The sequence below is a fragment of the Glossina fuscipes genome, unplaced genomic scaffold, assembly GCF_014805625.2.
Source record: "Glossina fuscipes isolate IAEA_lab_2018 unplaced genomic scaffold, Yale_Gfus_2 121, whole genome shotgun sequence".
In the NCBI taxonomy this organism is placed as follows: Eukaryota; Metazoa; Arthropoda; class Insecta; order Diptera; family Glossinidae; genus Glossina; species Glossina fuscipes.
The window spans coordinates 6,240,761-6,264,189 of record NW_023998464.1 but is presented as its reverse complement, the minus strand read 5'-3'; the positions used below and the strand labels follow the sequence as shown (position 1 = coordinate 6,264,189).

Genomic DNA, 23,429 nt, shown 5'->3' with positions numbered 1-23,429 from the left:
TGGTTTTTTACTTAATTTATAATCTACGACAGAAGATTATAATTAAATATGATTTATTATTGTAATTACTTATATACATTTTATCACATTAACGGATGCCGTAAACTATATAGGGTATGCATAAGCATGGCATTCTCCACTAAGCTCAACTTGGTCAGCTTACCTCCAAGGCTTGCTGTACCACTTTCAAGAAGAGGTTCCAGTGTAGAAAATTTGCCTTACTATTGAACTTTTTTAATAAATAAATAATTTCAAGAGAAACTGCGTAGAGTTACTCCTTTTTCTTTCCTTTCTGATAATTAATTTTCGGATTTTAACTTGTCATGTTCTCTCTCCTTTTCTCGCTGTAAATTTCATAAAGCATTCCTATATAAATCAAAATGACAAATCATTACATAGAGAATTAACCTATTGTGAGACAGAAGTTTTACTTCTAATGATTTGCTTTCCTTAAACAGCATACGTTTTATAAATAACTGTAACTTAAAAACAAGTCTTTAATGTAACACTATTTGCTATGAAAATCACCATCTTTTAGTTAATGATAAATAAATACCTATGAATAACAAAATTATACTTAGAACTAATGAAGCAATGCCAGAGTAAAAAGCTATCGGCGGAGCATTCAAAAACAGCTTGAAAGATTAAAAGAACAAAAATTAATAAATAAATTGAACAATACGAAAAGGCAAATTAATTAAAAAATTGTTTCTTACATTAATGTCTGTCATTCTTACCTTAATTTTTGTGGCTAATTTTGCATCAACTTCCCCTGAGGTTTTACCCACAAACAATGGCGCATAAAATTCATTAATATTTTTTAGAATTCTGTATAATCAAAAAATATTTAGAAAATATTTAAAAGTGATCACATTGTTCAGTGTTTTGTCATATATATATATATATATATATATATAGATAACTTACGTTATATCTTTATCGGGTTGTACGTGTAAGCTTACTTGTATTGCAACATTCATTTTTAATGGTATGCCTAGACGCGGTTCCATAATGATGAAAAATCGATCACTCTCATCAATTGGCTTATGGCCGGTAGTGCTGTTAGCGTAACTAGGGTCGGCATCCCTGAATTCGACATGTGATACATACATCGGTACACCTGCAGCACATGTTGATATATCAGTGGCGCCTGTTTTATGGCAATTGTCTGGGTCTTGACAATAACATTTCATGTTAGGGTTCAAGACGCCGTTATCAAATGTCTCCGCTTGTGTTTCATAATGCACAGCTTCGATGCCTCTAAACGTATCTGTACCGATAGGCATCAAGTTTATTATACGACAGGTATCTCTACTGAAAACAGATACATATTCATTGAGATTTCGTTTAGGTGTAAATAGTTCGCCGGTACTGCCATTAATTCGGCCACATTCACCCGGAAAATATCCAGTATGACTCTGACCGTTCCATAATTTTATCTCGCCCAATTCCTGTAGATTACCTTGGCCAGTGTGTATGGTGAAAGTACCTTCGTAGTCTGACGAACCATTTCGATTAAGAAGGAAAGCGAAATGATCTGACGGTATAGGCGGTATAAGGGAATTATTTTGCTTTTTAGCAAAAGCTAAAAATTCGTCATAGAATCCTTCAAACAACCATTCGTTAACTGTGTGCGTTTGATATAATGCACCGCCATTTTTATTTAAAATGCTATTGAAAATTTTTTTCATAAAACTGCTTTTCTTACGCATAAAGCTTGAAGCGGCCTACAAAAAACAGCAAATAATTTTGTATCAAATTGAAACTTTGCTAACAGACACAACCTACTAGGGACGGTATGTGGGGCGCGGTTAGCAGATCGTCTAAACTTCCTGAAGACATTTTCGGCTCAAAATGCCAGGTACGCTGAGGCTTAAAAGAAATGGTTTTGTTCTCATGCCAAGTTATATTTGTTTTAATATTCGTTTCGCGAAAGACATAAGGACCGACACGTTCAAAATTTGGCTTTAAGCCAATTTCTTGCACTTCTTTACCATTCGTCCAATTAAACATGTATATCTGCATATAAACCGGTACAGGTATGTTCGACCACTTCTCAAAAGTCGTACTACCTTCTTTCAAGACTATCATCTGTAAGTAAAGATTTTCACCAATCCCCGAAATAATGAGGTAAAAGTGATAAACATGCAATCACTCACATTATCAATGAAATTGTCCGCAAAGCTTGGACCCCATACTGTCAACACAATTCCTAATATAAGAAAAAGTGTAGCACTACCGAACAGCCAGATTTTCTTCTGCAATACTCCACAACAACGACAGCACATGTTCGTCGCTCAATGCTTCTAACGCAAATGTTAAGATTTTCAATTTTTTATTAATAAATAAAAACATTCCCTAAAACATCGTTGCTTTAAATGCGAAGAAATTTTATCAACCGTTTTCAAGTTGTTATCAAACATTCAATTAACTGTAGCTTACGTATTTATTACTGATAAGTATGATTAAGTTTAAAAACTCCTCAGGTGTTTTCTAATTATTTGATTGCAAAGTTGAAGACTTTGATGTACAATGTATCGCGTATAAAGGAGAATTTTTACAACAGTTACACCCATAAACTTGTAAACGCACAAGAACTAAAGCGAAACTTTTCATTTCTCTGTTGGTATTTTATTACGCGCTCTGCCTGTCAACGGTCAGCTGTGTAAATAAATTTACAGATAAAATTTGTTAGTAGAATAAAACGATGAATGTTTATAGATTTGGGAAAAGTTAAAATAATATATATATATTTGTTCTCTAATTTTATAAGATAATACAATTAAAAATTTCTTTTTCTTTTAATTATTTTTATTATTTGTATGGTCTCAGATCATATTCAAATTTGCTTTCTGCGAATGAAGCGAAACCATACTAATTAAGCTTCAGCTTTGAGCTTAGGACATTTGTTTAGGACCGTGTATACACACTTTGCGAGTCTCATTAATAGCCAAGCGGGTAAATACAAAAACAAGAGATAGAGTAAACCAAGTCATAATCTCACCTCCGTTAAGGGTAAATATGCCCACTTTGTAAATTCTTCCATGCATAGCAATGGAACGACGGCATTAATGCATTCTCCTCATCTTGCGTTATACAGAATCAGAATACATGTGCGACCTACTGAAAAGCAAACTGCGGATTTATATTACGCTCAGTTGAGATATCGTGGATGGTTTTCTAATACTACAGTGGAGAGTTTTAAGTAATACGCACAAAGAAAGTATGTGTACATAATAGTCTGGGTTATTTAGCATACAAAAGCTCTTACATATATAAACAACTGTTACCTATATAACTTGCTCATACATATAAATATATTTGATGTACATAACACTTGGAGTACGTCATATACTCGAAATAATAGACAAAAATATCGCATAAATTTTTTCTGTAAGCAGGAAGATACTGATTTGTTGTGAGAAATTTCAGTGAAATTTGTCGTTCAACGTACGAAAAACGTGCAATGTTTTAGGTGAATGAATAAATGGCTTTATTCCATCTTCAACAGTCTTGGACTGTTAACTTAACTAACTTGTCCTTCTAAAACTCCACCACTAGTTACTGTTTCTGAAGGGATGGAGTCGTTTAAGTATTCAAACTATACGATCGTACCTTTCTTAGCGTTCTAGGAAATATTGCAGCAACCGCATTCGATTTGCATCCATCAAGCAATTGTCCAAGAGAGCGGTTTTGCGAAATATCATCTCTGGAATCAGTTTCCTTTTGTAACATTTCGGACAATGGGTGAAGACATATTTCTTGCCGTAAATATTAGTTACAAAATGGACGAATCGATGATGAATTATTAGTTATTCCTATCATCGTAAATTGTACCATTTTCAATCTTGACTACGCACAAAGAATTTGTACTCTTAACATTTGGATAATATAGAAGTAGAGTTAACCATCTTGTTGGCGATCTGCTGCTCATTACTGCGCTTTTGGGTTTGGGTTTACTTTAAAAAATAAGCACATGTAGAAATGATTATACATATATGAAAGTTACTTGATGAACTTAATGCACGTCTGCTGGTAGGTAGGTAACTACATAAAACACTTTTAGCGAAGAAGAGAAAAAACCCCTCCTGTTGATAGCTAGTCTAACTCTTCTACATTGGTAACATAGACCAATAAAAACAAAGGAAAGAAACTGTGTGATCCCGACAGAATGGACAGTGAGTGGACAGATTAGAGCAAATTACAAACCGTCATCATAATTGATATTAAAATGGGCCATAACTAGAGGAAAAGAATGTAGAGAAAAAGAATCGCCATGATTGCAATTATATCATTACATGGCAATAGAAATACCCCAATACCAAAATAGGTATGAATATTAGATTGAACTATGGCCGAACCTTTATACCTATCAGAAAAAAAAAAAAAAAAAAAAAAACAAAAAGAAAGGCGAGAATCGAGACTCTGTAATATTGGAGGGCTTGGCTGAATATATCCATTAGTATGTAGACATGATAAGATCATTTACTATAGAATTTTATGAATAATAAGCCAAAAAACTACTAAGCAATGGCGTTCGCAGCTTACGTTGTACAGTAAGCGTAAGTGTTAAAACAATTTGAACAAACACAATATTTTCACTTGAAGCCGAAATCTTCATTTTCTTCGTCAAAGAAATATTTGTCAGCCAGTGGACAGAAGGACGTATGGACATTATTAAATTAACTCTGAATTTGATAAAATTTTTGGCGCTTACTTTTAAGTATTGTAGGCGTCAACACGTAGGTAAAGTGATGAAAAACCCTGTATTTGCTCATTACTCATAGATGTATTTAGAGAAACTTGAACTTATATTCTGCAGACGATGCTGTAGCACCTCTAAAAAATCGAAAAATTTTTTTGGAAACTTTCGTAAATTCTTTGCCATTTTCAAATTCGTAATGCTCCTTATGCTCCTGTCCGTCCATTCAACTGTCCGACTGTGCGTCTGCGTAAGTACGTTAAGCATTCTTCCATTGGCTAAACTGGAGATATCGCTTGCAGACTTGCAAATGAATTTGAAAATGATCCAAACTTTTTAAAGAACACGCCTACAACACGCCCACATGGCTTTATAACAGAAACAGTGAACTCAACACATACACCATACAAATTTCCACTTTTATTCTGAAAACGACCGAATACAGTTTTCTTGTTTCTTTTTTCTCTTTTGAAATCCCAAGTGCCATTACGCTTTAACTGCCCAAGTATTCACGTGCGATATAAGGTGCACATGCTTTTTTTTGAAGTGGTAGCAACATGTAATTAAAACACGATATTTAAAGTAACATTTTTATATAACTTTTTCAAGGTCGTCTGCTTTTTGTGATGCTATGTGAAGAACGAGCAGTTTTGGGAATTCAAAACATCGCCAATGAGTCATGATTTATACCCCACTTTACATTATATGAAACGTTTTGGAAGTTATTCATTATTCAAAGGTGTTTTCCTGGATTAGTTAGAAAGCGTAAAAAACAAACACATAATTGATCAAATTTAACGCTTAAATTTCCTGCCTGATCAGTTGGAATAAATATTTCTTTTTCTCTCTTGCTTAAGCTTTGAGTGAAGAGTAATTATTTTCGACAACTCTGACCTTTGTGTTATAATTGAATATAGGAGGAGGACAATCCTTTTCTTGCTGCGCGCTTTTCTTTTTAAATGTAAAAATTATTGGCGGCTCTGAAGTAAAAAATATTTTCATTCAAAGCAATCTTAAATATTTACAAAAAAAAACTACCTCATGTAAAAATTATACGTAAACGTTTGCCCGGATGCCAGCAAACCAGCACGCACTTAAAGTACATAAACTTGTGTGAAAAAACATGGGGCGGTTGATTTTCATACACAAGAAATACTGATGGCAAAGCAACGTTTCCATCTATCTCCTGCTGGTAGTAGATATTCGACGAGAATGTAATAAAAAAAGTTTTCGATTTATTTTCGATGTTTTAAAGTTTATTGTGAATTTGATCCTTGGAATCCTATGCGTTGAAGAAAGGATTCCCGTTGCTCTAGTTTCCTTATTTTCTTACATTTTATTTTTCTGATCAAGCATTCTCCTTATTTACCATTCTTCCTTATTCCGATTCCTTCTATTTGTATTGCACCTGTCGCTTATTTTCCATATGTCTTTTTTATTTCTCATCCAAATAACTTAATTAAATAAGATCAACTAAAATCGTCGGGTAAAATCAAGTCACCATGGGACTTGTGAGGAAATTGTTAGCAATTTCATAAGAGAAGTTTACGTATATTCCAACTAAGTGACCTCAATTATAGGACCTTAGAAGCGGCTTTCAGAACATTGCAAATGAGTTGAGAAACTTAATGTCTTCAAATCACAAGATGCGGAAATTTTCATGAAAGGATATTTGATCTACATTTTCTTGCGATGAAATGAAATAAAATGATTTTGATGGTTGCGACCTCTTAAATGCATAAATGATACCAATACATAAAACGTTTCCTCCAAATAAAACTTACAATAAAAATATTTTATCTTTTAATAAAATTTCGGCTGTTATTCTTGTTATTATTTAATTTTAATACAAATTCGGATAGAAATGAGTTTTCTTTTGAAGAGAATGCATTTAATTACAAAAGAAATAAAACGAAAAACAAATATTTCATTTAGTTTTCATCGCAGGAATTGCTTTGGAAAAGTCACAACACGAGAAGACAAAACCTCTCGTCAACACAGCTCAATTTTTCTCTTTATGAATTATTATAAAACGTGCGATTTACATTCCACCGAGTGCAGCAGCAAAGAATGATAGCGAGAGGAGAAGCAAACGAGCATACTTGCATGCGTAAGGAACCTACAGTAGAACAAAAAAAAAAATAAATAAATAAAAAAATAAAAAAAAAAAAACCATAAAAGCCACAAAACTCGACGAACAATAGCAAAAACTGGAGCAACATTTTTCGTTTTCTCATTGTTTTTTTGATTTTTTTGTTGTTGTATACTTAACAACAATGTAAGCTCTGAATTGGTTGGCCGGTTTGGTTTGGTTACTACTTTTACAGTTACAGAGAAATTGCATTGTGGCGTGTAGTGATGGTAAAATTTTTCGAGGATACATTTTATGGATAACAATAGATGAAGAAATAGAAGCTGTGCACAAAGTTTTTCAAAAGTAAAACTTAAGTACAAACATGTATATAGATTTGATTGTGCATGCATATAATACATGTATACAATTGTAAAAATTTATTTCAAAACACATTGGGAAATAGCAGATTTTAAATGGAAAACGTTGCGAATAATTGTAGGAATATTTCTATGTATGTGTAACGTATCCATTATCTCTTCTGACCAACAAAGGTTTAAAATCCGGCGAAATAGAGTTTGTAAAATAAAATTGAATAAATGTATTCCGGTTGATATTGTTTTCTTCTCGCCTTTACGTACAGCTGCTTGTTTGAGTATTCGTTAAGAGCATAAAAATAATTTTATATATTTTCATCGCTATCCTCAAACAGTCCGTTCTCTTTTATATAATATATAACTAATAATGAATGCATTGTAATAATGAATGTTACCTTCTCCTTCTCTTTCGATTTGTTGGCCCTTTTTCTTCCTTTGATCTCGTTGCTTATGCTCCGTTTCCATTCCGGTATATTTGGCCCACATTCGACATTTAAACTTTAAAAAAAAAAAAAAAAAATCATTGATAAAAGTTATTTTATTTTACTGACCGTTTATTGTCCATTTTTTTAGCATAAGTTTTAACTTTATTATAATTACGCGCTTGTATATATGTATATATACAATGTGAATATGTTTTATACATAATCACTCTACTACGTAAATATACAAATAATATGCTACAATTTATTACAACTAACTACAAACGCTTACTGTTATATAAACAGACAACTTTATAGTTTTTTTATTCAACATTTCTAGCCCCTCATCCCCGCGTCTTTGCCCTCTCCGACAATATTATTATCGCTATAAGTGACTAATTTACTGGCTCTCGGTGATGATGTACGCTTGTTTAAATGTGTATATAAAAGTCTGTTGATATAACAAATGAAATGTGTGCTGATGTGTACGTACATAAGTAGGTAAGCGGATGAGATTTTGCGCTGCTGGTCCTTGGAGTCAACTATAAACAATTACCGCTGTTAATATCGAGAGCATTGCAAAGTTTTTCACTATACATATATTACATTTATGTAAGGTTGGAACATTTGATACGCATTGGGACTCTTGGTTAAGGTAAACAAAGAATATTAGTTTCATATGAAGGTTGGATATTTAGAATTGTTGAAATGATATTAGGGTTTTAACAATATGGAAGATTATTTGAAAGTCATTGAATGAACACGTCATTAAAGTGGTACGAAACACTTGGGTAAAAATTTAAGAAAAATAACAGAGATCTTAAAACCAACGAGAAAACTAATTAATTTTTTATCAATGTTTTCTTTTTTCCGTATGAAACTCCTTTGTCAAAACCTGCCTACAGTGAGCAGTGCAACTGCTGTAATCGCTGATCGGTGTGATGTCTAGACGTGTAGCAAACATACCTCGAGTTGCTGATTATAGAATAATAAACAAACAAAAAAAAGAACACCAAGAAACATGTTCACCCGAGGCTAGCATACATAATTTTCTCTCACTTCCTCGATTTTGTTTAATATTGTCATAGTCTAGCACAGGAAGATGAAGCAGCAAAGCAAGGAGATTTTGAAACCTACAAACTTGTTTGGCAGCCTTGAAGACAGTTGAGGACGAGTATTTTCTTGATCCGCTTTTAAGGCGTAACAAATAAGCCAAGCGTAGCTTTACCAAAATCAAGCGAATTATGTTGTCGATTCCATCTAATTCTTGCAGCATCCATCTTAAAGTCCTTAAGTCCTCATCGTAGGTAATTATTTTACAGCGGGGCATCGACGCTGTCAGCCTTTGGCAGTCGGATAGTGTTTTCGCTTTCGTTTTGAAAAGGACTCTAAATGGCTGCAGTCACCTAATCATTTAATATCAATAATGTAATTCTAGTTCCACAGGGAATAGTACACGAAACTTTTAAATGTTCGACCTAACAGTGAGTCGTTTTACAAAGGGAAAACCTTATTGAAAATAAAACAATAACAAAAATCAAGTAAGAAAATTGTATTCGTGTGGTCCCCAATCTAGCATACCTACCACTACTAAAACCTTTAACGTGTAAGGACCAAAGTCACAGGACTTGTTATGGTTCTACACGTAGTTATAAGTTATTCCTATGTATTTAAAGCCGGATAAGTATAATTCACGTGACGGATTTTTTCCATTTCTGTGAAAGTATTATAGAATCGTCCAATGCAATATGTATGCAAATGTCAATCGTTTAGTCTGCTGCGATTTATAAGTCACAGGAAAAGCCTCGAATTTCGTTATTTTGGGAAACAGAAGTGGTCCCAGGGTATTTTCAAATATTTCTGCGAGATATGAGGTCGATAGCGATCGAGAGAGTGTTTACCGCAGATATTATATAAGCAGATAGATAGATGGACAAACGGACATGCTTGAAGTGATTCCGAATTTAATGTTGATTGACAATATATTCATTTTACGGAAACTCCTTCTCTCTTCTTCTGAGATGAATATACTACCATCCTTCAGTGCACGACACGATAATAAAAGCAACAATAATAATAATGACAACTGGATGAACCTATAACATGTATATGCATTAAAAAAAAAGGTCGTATGCAACGTGGACTGCGGGGTATATAGCAGTCTTCTCATAGTCTGTCAGAATTGGTTAAGAATGTAAGTAGAGTGGCAACTTGGCTATCAAATATGACAACAATAAGCGCATGGAAGAGAGCTAAACTTCTTTACAAGAGCCGTTGCTTTTAGCTTTGTGCTGACACAAGCTCATCCTCTGCACCTTCAACCTTTGGCCTATAAGTTCAAAATTTGTAAACTATATTAAACTATTTCAAGAAACTTGAGTAAAAACTCCTATACACATGTATTCATCACTATACATAATTAGCAACATACCTTGACCCAAGGCTTTCATAGGGCGGCAACCTAAATTTTGAGGATTGTGGGAAATTTTAATAAAAAACTATACTAAAGAGTAACGAATAAGTTTGAGGCCAAGGCTTTGCTGAAACGGACAACATCTGTCAAATAATATAATTTACATTTAAAAAAACTTATTTTGCTGTTATCCATCCTTTGAAACCCTCTCCACTTCAAGGCTAATTGAAGACAATTTTTCCAACTTTTGCTTTTCTCACATTTGTAACATAAGCATTATATACTCTTTATTTACTTTGATTATATATTTTGTTTTTGTTTTTGTTTCTTTTTTTTGTTTTTTTTTGTTTTTTTGTTTTTTGAGAGAAATCACAACACTTGAATATACATTAATAACAATAATAGAGAGAGACATGTAAGCGATTACAGCGCTTTATAGTTAACACAACATATCATGAGTCTACAGAAACTTATTAAAATTATTCAAGTCCATCAACACAATTCATTCCCTTGTCGTAGTAAATTAAAATTTAATTTTCCACTTCAATTTCCGGTTGAGCCTTGCGGCTGGGCTGAATTATTGACAAAAGAGTTTATAATAATTTAAATGCAGATTATAATTAACATTAAAATGTGCAAGTGTGTTAATAATTACATACCTTGGGATGCATTAAAATGAAGGGCAATTCAGCGCATAATTCACCGCCCAAAGCGCCTAAAAATAATTTAACTTTAACAGCATAGGAAACAATAATTCCAAATGCATCACGAGTATCCTGGCCAGCAATTCTGCATGAGATAGATAGAGATAGAGATAGAGATAGATAGAAAGATAGATACGTAGATACATAGAGAGAGAGAGAGAGAGAGAGAGAGAGAGAGAGAGAGAGAGAAAGAAATGCTTATTCCAAATGTTGCTTTGAATGAAAACGTATTTCAGAACGATGCACTTACAGCGTTGTCGAAGCCAAAGATGTTTCTTTGTGTTTAATATCACCCTCTACAGCAACACCAGCACGATCACAATTGGCCGCCAAATTCGGTACCAAATACATAACCTTTTGCAAGCTGGAACCAGGATTCAAAGGGCAGCCCTCGCTGCTCTCTGAATGAGCGATTGTATTACGGAATTGTCCGTTTTGGAAGAGCACAATATCAATGCCCTGCTGTACCATGGCCTTGACTTTTTTTACTATTTTATTAGAATTATTTCGCACGCAAATATTAATAGCAATCTTTTCTCCGTGATAATAGAGTTGTTTATCCAAAGTAACTTCCAATTCCAATTCCCCAGGGGATAGTAGGAAATCTTTGCGTACCAAAGTGCAAGGTTGAACACCTTGCTTGGTAGGGGCATATTGAATTTTACGAATGCCCAGAGTAATAGTGCTGCGGCGATGAGAACGATCGCAATCGCTTTCACCAGCGAATACCTTAACAAAATACTGAACGCCGCATGGTTGCGATTCATCCTGAGCCCTTTGCTGTAAAACCACCGAAGCCGGTGAAGATGGTGGCATTTCCATAACGAATGGAAAAGCGTTTGAACCTAATTTCTTGAGCAAACGCTCTTGCATTTTAGTTAATTGCATTTCAACCTTTTGCTCTGGGTAGACTTGATTTGAAACCAATATAAGTTCTTTTTGGAAGCGTAATCCCATAGCCTCGTCATCTTCGCGACCATAACGGAAATTGCAGATTAGCTGCACGAAGACTTTACGATTTTGACGCACATACTCATCGTCCAAGACCACAATACCATCTGTAAAATTAACAGAGAAATGCAATTAAATCTTTCGCTACTTTTCGCTTTTCGCTTATATATATATATATATATGCATATATATAATCCTTTGCAAAACCTACCAATCGGTTCTACTTGGGTTATTGAATCCACAAACTCACGCCTGTTCATGTACAGGGTGACCATGTTGTTTGGGGCCACCTTTTTAAAAACTTTAAAATTGACCACCATTTTGATTGCTTTCTATTCTTTTACGTATCAGCGATTAAAATCACTAAACTGAAATGAATTTTTCCTTTAAAAGAAAATTAAAGCTCACAAAACTATTTTAACCTATTACGTTAATAATAAATACAAATTTTAATTTTCGTGTGTTTTTTGCTTATAGTCTTTTGATTCCACGGCCGTCGCAAAAGTGACTGTGAATGCTAACGCGATAAACAAGCGCATTATATACCTGTTTGTTTGAAATTTTATTTAATTAACAAAACGACAGCAGACCAGACAAAATTTATTTTAACCTAACGTATTGGAATAATTTTTAAGGTTTCTCTACAAAACAAACTTAAGCCCTAAAACCAATAAACTTCCACATGCACGCATTTTCTAATATCGACTTGTTCTTCTCTGTTTCTTCTATTTTATTGCTATTATTAAATTTGTTTGTTTATTTAATTTTTTTTTTTTTTTTTTCATTGCTTTCGCTGCGACCGGAGTACGACAACAAACAATATTCTGCTTATTTTCTATTTTCTACTTGATTGGCCAGAAAAACTTATTGCTAACATTGTTAATGACATTTAAAAGGCATTACATTTCAATCAACTAACTGCAGACGATGGACAAATCGATATTTAGGAAAAAATATTAACAAAGAAGGAAGTTAGCTAAGGAGAAATAAACAAAATATTAAATCAAACATAACAAATGAAATTATTTTTGTCTTGGATTGAAAGCTAGATGCTCATCATTTAAGGTAGATCTATAAAATAAGTTAGAATATTGCAGTCGGACAAAGCAGACTGTTAATTACTCTACGCCATTTCGCTTAAAACAACAGCTGCGTTTTTTTTTTTTTTTTTGCCGTAAAACACAAAAAATAACATCTTGTCGTCATCCAAAGGCTTATTTATTTAAAAGCGTTCACGCGAGAAAAGATTGAAAAAATGACCTTCCCCTGAACAAATCTCTAATATTTCTTTGCGCTAAAATACTACTCTACGAAGATTTTCGTCGAGAAATTTATTAAACAGAAAGTTTTTTCCAGTGCCGATCTTTTTTTAAAAGTAGCTCGCATGGGTATTCAACGGCCTTCAATAACGTGCTTTGAAAATGAACTTCTGACACAAAAGCTCTATATACCCTTATTACGAATAGTAAAGGTTATAAAAAAATGGAAATTTCCTATTTTTCTGTAATAAGCGCGTCGTTAGGTTGTTATAGAACATTTGCTTACGAGAATTACTGTTGTGTAGTCGCACTACATTGCAAGCTTTTCAACGTTTCTTAACCATCGTGTTTTTCCTAAAATCGAGCGGCAACGCACAATTAACTTACATATAAGATGTAATAAAAAAATGAATTTTTTGCTATATAAAAAAATATTGTTGAGCAAGGACAAGTACATTAAGGAGCAGAATTTAAGCGGGAAGTTAAATTCACTTCATTGAATTTTCATATAAATCTTGCAAATAGTTTTGCTAATTCGAAATTTATATTCTTTGGTAAATTGTTAAAGCAAAGAGTTTTTAAAATTATCTGTGATTTTCGTAATGATTTCGGTTATCTTTGCTATCACTAGCATATTCGTGTTTGCGTGTAGTTCTACCAACAAAGGAATTTGCTTTAAAATGGCGAGCAGCGGCTCACAGACCATACGATTTACAGTGTCGTAACGCGCACCACAAAATTTTTTTGGTAACCGGTTTTGATCTGCAGGCCACGATTTGCTGCACTTTCACGTGAAACGTAGGCTTAGAATTTCTTCCTTGAATTTTGGCTATTCAAAGCGATAATGAGAAGTCAGATGAATGAGAAAATGTAACTTAATCAGCTCACTAATCTGACCTCTACATATTGCATAGGTCCTTTGATGCCTACACTAACGTATTACTTGTGGAACTGTAAAAGTTCGATATCTTCGAACAGCCGTCATCTTATGATATCAAAAGTGTAAGAATCCTTATGATTACATAAAAGAATTTATTCAGCTTGCTAAGAATTTCAACGTAGCAATGCGTGAAGATCTTGAGTATACGAAGAGAGTATATATGTAAATTATTGTCGCTGAAAATTCTGTTCCTTTTTGTAAACAGTTTTTTATATCACGATGCAGCAAAACCTTTTCCCTTCTTTCCTTAATTGTGATGAGAGGAAAATAGCAGCGTTATACAGTGTCAGCTCTGCGTAACAACGCGTGTACTCTTAGTGTATATGATCGCACCGAAGTGAACGCAGCATACTCTTCTTTAGCTTTGAATATGTGGAATTGCTATCCGAAAGGCCTTCATTGGCGCGGGGAGCTTATTTAATAATAATAAACGTTCTATTAAATCGTGACTTGATATGAAAATTGCATCCAGTATGGTAGGTAAAAAAGCACATAAAATCATATATGAAATTAACTTAATCTTTCAAATTTCAATATGTCAAATATCGTGCCGTAGCGGATTAATACGCGTAGATTTCGTATTCAAAATGTGACTTCTCTCAAACGACATCAAAATCTCCTGTCATGTCGATTATTTGTTTACAAATACGTGACGATACGAATGATGACGATATTTTTGTTATTTTCAAAATAATGAAAGAATCCAAATTGCGCGTAATGACTACATATTGCCTTGTGATGGGGGAAAAAGTACTGTTAAAAGCCGTCATTAGTTTGAAAAATGTTATGCAACTCTTCTACGGCGAAAACTGTGAATTGTGGATGTTTTACGGATAACAAACTAGATCTTACTGGCACTGATGTTGCTGAGCGTAGCTAATTACGACAGAGTCGCAAAAGTTACTCTTCGTAATCGATAAGTGACCTTGCACAATACAGCTATCGCCACAACAATACCAAGAGGTCAATGATTCACTGCTAATTCTTAAGAGAGCTAATGAAGGCAATAAGAATGTATTGAAGGTAGAAGCATGTAAACGTAATATTTTAATATGTTTTCCAGATCCACTCTTAGAAGGAATAACAAACTATGTCACACAGAGACGCTGGCTGAAACGATTGCGAACAAGAGCTTCAGCTTGCAGTTTGTTATCTGATACAAATATAACGGCAGGTTAGGTTTGCAAAGTTCAGAAATCTATTTGCAAGGTTTGCGTAAGATTTAAGTCGTTCAGTTGTCTCTTGATCCGTGCAAAAGTCCATCCATCTCTGATTTCACCTGGTCGGCATCCACGCACCCTTTCGAAATTTACGTTAACTTACGCTTCCATCGACACGTCGCTCCGTTTGCTTATGTCTGCAATCAATCATTCTAATCATATCTCCATTCGAGTTTTCTTCCATGCGTCAACTCCTGTATGTATTTATCCGTTTTTCTAGCTCTCCAATCTTACCATGCGCGATGATAAGGTAATCAAGGACACAACAACCTTTGATTTTTTGTTCCTATCAAGTTTAAAAAGGGGATAACGCTCAAAATGGTTGAGCAACAATCCCAAGATGATCCTAATTATTTCAACAACAGTTAATAAATTTTCGATTATAAAAAACCTAAAACACAGGGAAAGTGGGCGAAAACTCTCTAAAATGTAGAAAAATTCTCAAAATACTATGTCAACTTTTGGGGTCGTATCCTTCCTTTTAGTCTTCCGTTAGAGACTCCTGTTTGTGGATAACTTTTTGAACTCCCGCCCCAAACAACAGTTCTTATAAAATGATAAATGCTTGCAATTATTTTCACTATTTTTTCACTTGGAAAAGTGGGACAATATATTTCAATCAAAAGATTTTCTATCATTTTCTACACCTTTTTCCCTTTGTCGAAAGAACGATATTGGCTTGGCCGTGATACAATCATCGATGCATTTTCGCACTTCGCCAACTTTGCGAAGCTTTGCTCAAGCCGCGCCATGCTGCATCGAACTGAACAAATGGTATTCAAAAGGCACCATATCTGGTGAGTACGCTGGGTGTGACAGAACTTTCCCTTCCAGCTGTGACAGTATACCCAGGGTAACTTGCTGCAATAATTTACCAAAATGGCATTCTCAGTCAATTCGTATGGGAGCCGCTTTTCCTCCCTTTGGATCTTTTCCACCATCATTAGCGTCTGTATGCGCTGAATAACTTAATCATGCTAAATGAAAAACTTTTATTTTATGTAGAGAAAGGTGAAAATCATCGAATTTAACCATTAAGCCCATTAACACTCCACGTTACATTATCATTTCTACCAATAAAAATCGCCGACCAAAATAAATGCATGTACTTATTATGATAGAGCAAGGGTTCTGAACGGTCACTCACATGTAGATATAGGTGTACGAAAAATTTCCCCGCTTAAATAAAGTCTCTAACAAATCTTGCATTTTGAAATCCATAAGATTCATACTTTTCACAGACATCATTTTTGTTCATAAGTAGTAAATAAGAATACTCTACGAATCTTGTATAAGCTGAATTTGTGTTTGCCTCCTCGACTTCGACTTGCTATTAAAAATTCTCTTCTCATGTCGTATGTTAAGTATATTATTGGAGTATTTTTCCGTTGGGCGTTGTATAACTAGGATGGGTTTTAATGTACTGTCAGGCCTATTGCACGCCTTGTTTATAAAATCGAACGCAGAGTCCGCATTTAATCCTTTGTCCATGCTGTTGTGAAATTTTCATTCTCATATTTACATCATCTTATATTCATACCTTTGGCTGACCCATCGTTTACTGTCCGTGCAATTCGTTATTGTAATGCGTTGCTGATGAGTTTGAAATCCTCTGACGATTCCTTTGATATATTTGGCAGGAAATTGACCATATCTTCAAACACACGTAACTTTCCCTTGTTGCTGCCAGCAAATGATCACCAGGGACATTCTGGAGCAAGGTGATTGTAGCAGTAATCTTTAGTCAAATTTGCATACACTTATAATATAATCTTTCGTGCATGATAATTACATGCCTTGTGGCTGCAAGCATTGGCCTATTGTTTTTTGCATAGAATGGTAATAATAATAAGAAATTTATAAGCACATGGCATTTTCACGTAAACATCGTCTTCATGAAACTAATTGCTAGACTCGCGATTTCCAAACATTTGTTTGGGGTTTTCCTTCTCTTTAGTGCAGCGTAAGTGTAAGTTTCTCCATATTTTTCAAACGGATTACATTTTTTCTTAGCAGAAATTATTTTCAATTTTTTTTTACGAACGAATGCTGATTGAAAAATTTTTTATATCATTGGTAAATATAAATAAATTTTCAGTTACATAAACATCTTTCTCCAGTATGGTGAACGGAGAACGAATCACATATAGTACAGAAAAATGCCATTGCAAGGTGTTTAAGACCTCATTCATCAATGGCAAAGAAAAGGGATATAATAAACATTTTGCTGTTCAGGATTCTTTCGAATTGTAAATGTTTCTCCTTTCTTTGCTATCCTATTGCATAAAACCAATTTCCGAAAAATAGTTAAAAATTGAAAAAAAACGGGGACTTAAAAAAAACTGGTGAGAGAAGCGTATTCCATCGTTGAAATCTTTTACATAATGTTTCTTTAAAAAAGGGTATGGTAGTTTGTTGAACGAGTTCATTTGCTTATCTTTTCCTTTATATGGGTCCAAAAAATATTTTTAGGGGGTTTTTTTATCAGTGCCTCCTACTTACAGGCTGCAAATTATAGTTTCTTTTCAATATCTTCTGTGCTTATAGTGAGCGTGGTTTTTGCCCAAATAGTCAGACCACGGCTAAATTACGAACGGCTTGAGTTACCTTATGCTCACCAACCAAACAGAAACTCTTCATATGTGCTCCGAGGTACTTTTCTGGTTGTTACAAAAAGAAGAGTAAATGAAACATATCTACGAATCGTTCGCTAATCGGTATAACAAGAAGTAAAAACATCGATATCTAAAAAAAAAAAAATAATAAATAAAAAATTGTCACTCTACACTTTCCACATCATTGATTGGCATTTTTCTGGTTAGCACATTGCTGTTGCAGAAGCCAACGTATTGTCATTACTAGTTAGTAGAACCTAAAAATTGGTTTTGTTAACAAACGTTACTGAATTGTTTTGTATACATGTAAATATGTGCGAATGTGGATATAAGCAGAAGAAAAAAAGGGAAACCAAATCAATGTGCATTCGTGTGCGCTTAACAGTGGCAATAGATAAAAATATTTCTACAAGTAAATCGACTAAATCTCAATAACTATATAAGCGGGTGTGTATGGCGTTGTAGTTGACAATGTTTCTCTACATATACGTACCCATGCTTTAGTACGGGAAACCTGCCCACGGTGTAGGTGTATATATATATATATGGGTTTGCATGTTACTGGGTTTAGAATGTGTATATAAGTGCGCGTTGCTATATAAACATTGGAAATATGTTGTTACTCGAACCTGACGTTTGCTGTAATTGTATGTTACAATGTGTATCCGATTGTGTGCCAAGTTTCCGGTGTATAAGTAGACAAAGGATAAAAATGGTAGAAAAGAACTGAAAAAAAAAAGAATATATATATGTATATATATGTACATATAAATATATATAAGGAAACAAGTAAAACAATTGGCAAATGTCTCATAACAATTGAATTTGGAAAGCATAACTGCACAGAGTGCATATACTTCTATGACTACCTTTGGAAAGGTGTACACAAATATTTTTATCTAGCCTTCGTTGAAAAAACGATTTTATCTCCGAATTTCTTAACTTTTAAGGTCATTTCTTTTTTTCCTCTTTTCGAATCATAAAAATCTTTTACTTATGCTTTCTCTTGAAATTAATATCCGTTTCCGTTATTTGTTAAAAGGAAATGAATTAAAACAACGATTGTATATAAATAAAAATATTTGTACTCAAGTAATTCTTTCATTTTTTATTTAGTAAAGAATTTGCTATATAAATATTCAAGTGACTGTAGTAACGATATAAGGGTCCATCAATGAACGCCATTGAAAGCAAGTATTGCACGAATGCCAAGAATTAATAAGAATTTTAACGTTTCCTTTGTTTTTATTTTGTTTTTGCTGGCGCCCATCCAAATCTACAACGGTAAACAGACGAATTTTCTCTTAGGTTGAGTTTACATGAACTCGTAATCTTATTTTACCCGGCTAGGTATGCCTAGACAACTTCATGTGGTCGAGTAATACCCGTTTCTCACCTATCATATGCACCAACTAGTTTCATTAACATAAATGTTGTTGCTGGACTGAATTTTCTGTAGCAAATTTTACGTTCATCGTTCACTTCTTTTGTTACGACGAATATAAGCCCTTTGAAAGAAGGGCGAACGTAGTGGCCTTGTTTCTGAGGTTGTTGCAGATGACATCAGCTTTACTTTCAACATGAATAAAGCATTCAACATGTAACACCACTTTCGGCAACAATGGCCGTACATAGTGTGTAAGAACAGACACATTCGTGTCTTAACGATTCTCGTTAAGCACAAGAGTTGTGAAAATTTTTCGCTATTTCTTTCGTCCCACGGCCGATTTTAACGGCCAAGAAGCACTACAATTTGTCCTTCACTGAAACACATAATCTGTTGTTTTAAAAGTTTTCAATTTTTATCAAAATTTACAAGTGGATGCTTGTGGATATTAAAAGCATCGCAAGAATTAACCTTAAAGTAGACTATGGAGAATTTATTTATTTATTTATTTATTGATGACTTGTTTGAAGATGCGAACAGCTTAAATAGGATATGATCTAAAATACATTTCAGAAGCTTCAGAATGCTTTTAAAGCCTTCTCCAACAAATATACTTTCCGAATGCAGTCAGAGATTAGACCACCAGGTGAAAAACCATGAAAAACCATTCCTTTGTATATTGAGGATTGGTCTATGTTGCTGGCAAGCACCAGATTTCCGAAAGAAATTTTGAAACTATCAATTAACGATAAAGACGTACTTTTACAATTTTTCAATAGCCTTCTTCAATATGCAACGCGAATTGCATACATTTGCAGAATTTCTCCACATCATTGCAAACCCAAGAAGGAACAATGTTTGTAACCTGTTTTACACTCATTTTTATAAGGAAAATTGACGAGCAATACGAATGAGTTTTGTAAAGCGTTTCAGCGAAGGATTTGAGCTCTAAACAATGAAGATTACTTTCTTTTCTGCTTTTACTTTAATAGTTAAAAGCAATTTTCTTGAATAGTTTGCATTGGTTGTCTTTGATTATTGAAGCAACAGTCCTTACGTTTTTTAGGGTGCTTGTAAAATTCCTCGAGCATAAGCATATTCTTTAGTGTATTCACGCTTACAGCACACTTCTTCCAAGGGTTCTCTAAATTAATTCTTCCAACCCTAGAACGATTTTGTGGTAACTACATAAAATCTTCACGCAATCCTTTCAATTTCTTGATTGATGTTTACCGAGAATCGCTCGTCGTCCTCGTTTTTTCGTTTTCTCTTTAAGCGGATTGATTAATTACTCAAGAGATCTTCTTGAGACACGAGGTATCCTAACTAAAGAAGTGCCAAAAGAAGTGTATTTACGTGCGGTTTATTTTTAAATCGTTCTATAAGCGCTCTGACACCATCCGAGTCAGTCGGATATATCCTTTGTTGATTACTGACTAAACTAAAAAGCGTGTTTCGTTGGTGAAAGTATTGTTATGAAATTCGCTTTTTACTAGGATACAGTCCGTTTCACAACAGTAGGAGTATTTATTTACAATTATATTTCTTACATGTAGGATTAGTTGCAATTTATTTTGGCCGTACTCTCAGCTCAAAAGTTCTTGCCCGACTAACTCTCCCTTCCACAAATATTCTATTTATATACATTTTTACAACCAAACTACTATACCTAAATTTATGGTTTTATTTCTAATCCTAGCCTGCTTTTCCTCTAATCGTTTTCATCGGCCTACACCTGCATGACGCGCCTGCGGATGTGCACTTAGCTTTTACCTGTCTGCTTTTCCGCTAATCGTTTTCATCGGCCTGCAGCTGCAGGAGGCGCCTGCGAATGCTCATTTCCTTCTTTAGCAAATTTATCATTAGAGAAAATTACTTAGCCGAAATTAACTGGATTTGGGATTTTCGTAACAGTATTTATACTCAGTTAAACGCATTTCACAACAAAACTATTATTGTTGCAGCCTCAATACATATCTAAATATGGTGACTGCTATGCTGTCCGCGATTGTAACAATGGCCTGAAAATTCTGAATATTTTATAAACTCGTCTTTAACGAATGAAATTCTCCTTTTGGGATGAGAGTAAAGTTAATAGAAAGATAGTATTCATGGGAGTTATTAAGCATATATTTAAATATAAAAGAAAATTGATGATAGATAATAGTAAAGAATAGCAACACCGAAGCGATTCTCGGTAGGCGCGTTAATTTAAAGATCTCTATGTCCGACGCGTTTTTGTGCAACTTAAACTAAAGAACAAAAAGGAAATCGTCAACCAATCTGTACGTCTATAGTTTGAGAATCTTGCAGGAGATTTTAAAGATATTAAATTATAAATATATAAATTAACCTGTCGAAAAACTCCTATGTACTAATCTAGAGAATGTTATTTTAAAGACGGTGTCACGAGTTCGGAAAAATGGATGAAAATTCGAGGAGTTATATAGGCGCGCTTTTTTTGATTAAAATTTTGAATAAAATGTTTGTATATATTTTTACCGTTAGCTTCCAATTACAGCATCAGAAACGGCCTTTATATGCACGAATCTTCTTGTCTGTTCTCTTTCTTCGAAAATTTTATGCTTGAAAGGGCGCCTTTTGCTGCATATGTGGAAAAGAAAACTGCACGTGTCACACTTTGTAAAATCGTCAGGTGAGATATCAGGCTGCAACTTTCGAATACACTTTCGTTTGATCAAGGCAGTCCTTTTTGATGGCTTAGGGATAAGTCATAAACTTTAAACAAAAATTTCTTTTAGCTGGTGAAGTTTTACCCATTGTATCCAAAGTTTAAATAGGCTTGTCTCGAAACACGATGTTCACAGTTTTCATCTCAATTCGAATGTGTAGCTTTGAAATAAAAGTTGAAAGATACGAACCGAAGGGATATCCGATAAGCAATTTAGATATTATTTATTAGCAAAAGATTGCTTGTCTTGGCCAAATATTGAAGGTTTTGATTGAAATACTCACGAAACACCTAAAAATGCTTGTTTTGAAAGTTTTCTACGTAAACATCTGGTAATGCAAATGCATGTGGTATAATTGAGTTCTGATTTTTTCTTTTTTTTAAATTCAAATATGCCTCAGCTAAAGTGAGCGCCGTGGAGCGCTGTGAATTCAAAACCCGAATGGCCCCGGGGATATCTGTTTTCTCATATTTGCGAAAGGTCGTTTTCTTTTTAAGCACTTAACTATATGCATAACAATGTCAATGAATATTATTATCCCCTCGCCGCTTTTCCATTTGGAAAAAGTTGTTAAAGCCCCACGTCTTGAAGGTAAAACCATTATAAACGATTCAAAAGTCCCCTTAACCCAACTACTAATTTTTATATCCTACATACCTTGTAGTGCAAGGCTATATTAATATTGCGTGGATGCGGGCAACACCAAGAAGATCCACCTTTTACCAATCGATTCAGAAACACTCTCTGATTTAAGCCTGTCTCCCGTCTCCACGTCCTGTTTGCTTGTGTTGTGGTCGTAATTTTTGAGATATTCTTATGAACGCTTCGGCCCAAGAAGGAACGCCGTTGAAAACGGTTCGACTCATACTCTGCGTTGAGAAGTCGTCATATGAAAAACGTTGAAATTTTCAAAACTTCTCGATAAAAATCGGCATTCTAAATTGATGTCAAAAATTTGGAAAAAAAAATTTAGGACAATTTTTCGACCTCCTCCTCATATACCCATTGATACGTAAACTGAACTTTTCTGTGGTAAAAATGTCTAATTTTTAATATTTTATGGTGAAAATGATTCCATTGTAGTAATTTGACGGAGAAATTAATCTGGCCGAATTCAAACTACATAGGTCTATTATTTGGATTCAACCTCATATAAAGGTTCTCATGGAAAAGAGGCCCCCATAAACGACCGAATTCTCAATTTTTCATTTATTATATGAAAAAGTGTAAATTCATAAGTGTAAATTGCTAATAAAACTCAAATGTATAAAGTTTGGACAGCACCTCGCAAAAGGATTGATTAAGCCTTTGTTTTTCTTTCCTTCTGAAATGTGCAGTCTTGACAGTGTGTCCCGTTTGCAGTGCTTCTTAATCGTTTCTGGTGAAAATTATCGAAACTGTGCTCATGACTGACATAAAATCGATCGATCCAATGTAAAAACAAATGTTACAACCCGTGCATTGCATACCCAGTGTAAAAAAAGGTTTTTGCAAATCCTTAACGAAATTAAATTTCTTTTATATATATTTATTTTCTTTGTTGTTGTCTTGCGTAGAGCTTCTATCATTTTCGGCCAACTTGGCTCGTATGAATTAACACAATAATATAAATAAGGTTACGTTTCCTACTTTTGTTGTGCATATTTTCAACTGAAAAGTTGTGTATTACATTTTC

At 34.1% G+C, this 23,429-nt stretch overlaps 2 protein-coding genes and 1 long non-coding RNA gene across 3 annotated transcripts; 1 reads left to right on the top strand and 2 right to left on the bottom strand.

The window, feature by feature from the left end:
- Positions 1–234: 234 nt before the first annotated feature.
- Positions 235–2,345, bottom strand: LOC119640428 (protein croquemort). Its single transcript, XM_038038465.1, has 5 exons — positions 2,160–2,345; positions 1,789–2,091; positions 928–1,727; positions 738–828; positions 235–635 (listed from the first exon to the last, which is right to left on the bottom strand). The coding sequence occupies exons 1-5, from the start codon at positions 2,286–2,288 to the stop codon at positions 525–527; spliced, it is 1,434 nt and encodes a 477-aa protein (XP_037894393.1). The 5' UTR covers positions 2,289–2,345; the 3' UTR covers positions 235–524.
- A 7,977-nt stretch (positions 2,346–10,322) lies between these two features.
- Positions 10,323–12,156, bottom strand: LOC119640465 (phosrestin-2). The gene is made up of 4 exons (XM_038038535.1): positions 11,852–12,156; positions 10,940–11,747; positions 10,645–10,774; positions 10,323–10,557 (listed from the first exon to the last, which is right to left on the bottom strand). The coding sequence occupies exons 1-4, from the start codon at positions 11,958–11,960 to the stop codon at positions 10,516–10,518; spliced, it is 1,089 nt and encodes a 362-aa protein (XP_037894463.1). The 5' UTR covers positions 11,961–12,156; the 3' UTR covers positions 10,323–10,515.
- A 1,331-nt stretch (positions 12,157–13,487) lies between these two features.
- LOC119640466 lies at positions 13,488–18,034 on the top strand. The gene is made up of 3 exons (XR_005247672.1): positions 13,488–14,001; positions 14,065–14,315; positions 14,396–18,034. It is a non-coding gene; the product is annotated as an uncharacterized LOC119640466 (long non-coding RNA).
- The last annotated feature ends 5,395 nt before the right edge of the window (positions 18,035–23,429 follow it).

Bases quoted from the DNA above. Each gene is read 5' to 3' on its own strand.
- LOC119640428 (XM_038038465.1), bottom strand. From the start codon at position 2,288: ATGTGCTGTCGTTGTTGTGGAGTATTGCAGAAGAAAATCTGGCTGTTC. The intron at 2,092-2,159 runs GTGAGTGATTGC...CTTTACTTACAG, and splicing joins CGGACAATTTCATTGATAAT to ATGATAGTCTTGAAAGAAGG. The intron at 829-927 runs GTAAGTTATCTA...TTGATTATACAG, and splicing joins CAACCCGATAAAGATATAAC to AATTCTAAAAAATATTAATG.
- LOC119640465 (XM_038038535.1), bottom strand. From the start codon at position 11,960: ATGGTGGTCAATTTTAAAGTTTTTAAAAAGGTGGCCCCAAACAACATG. The intron at 10,775-10,939 runs GTAAGTGCATCG...TATCTCATGCAG, and splicing joins TCTTTGGCTTCGACAACGCT to AATTGCTGGCCAGGATACTC. The intron at 10,558-10,644 runs GTATGTAATTAT...TCAATAATTCAG, and splicing joins TCATTTTAATGCATCCCAAG to CCCAGCCGCAAGGCTCAACC.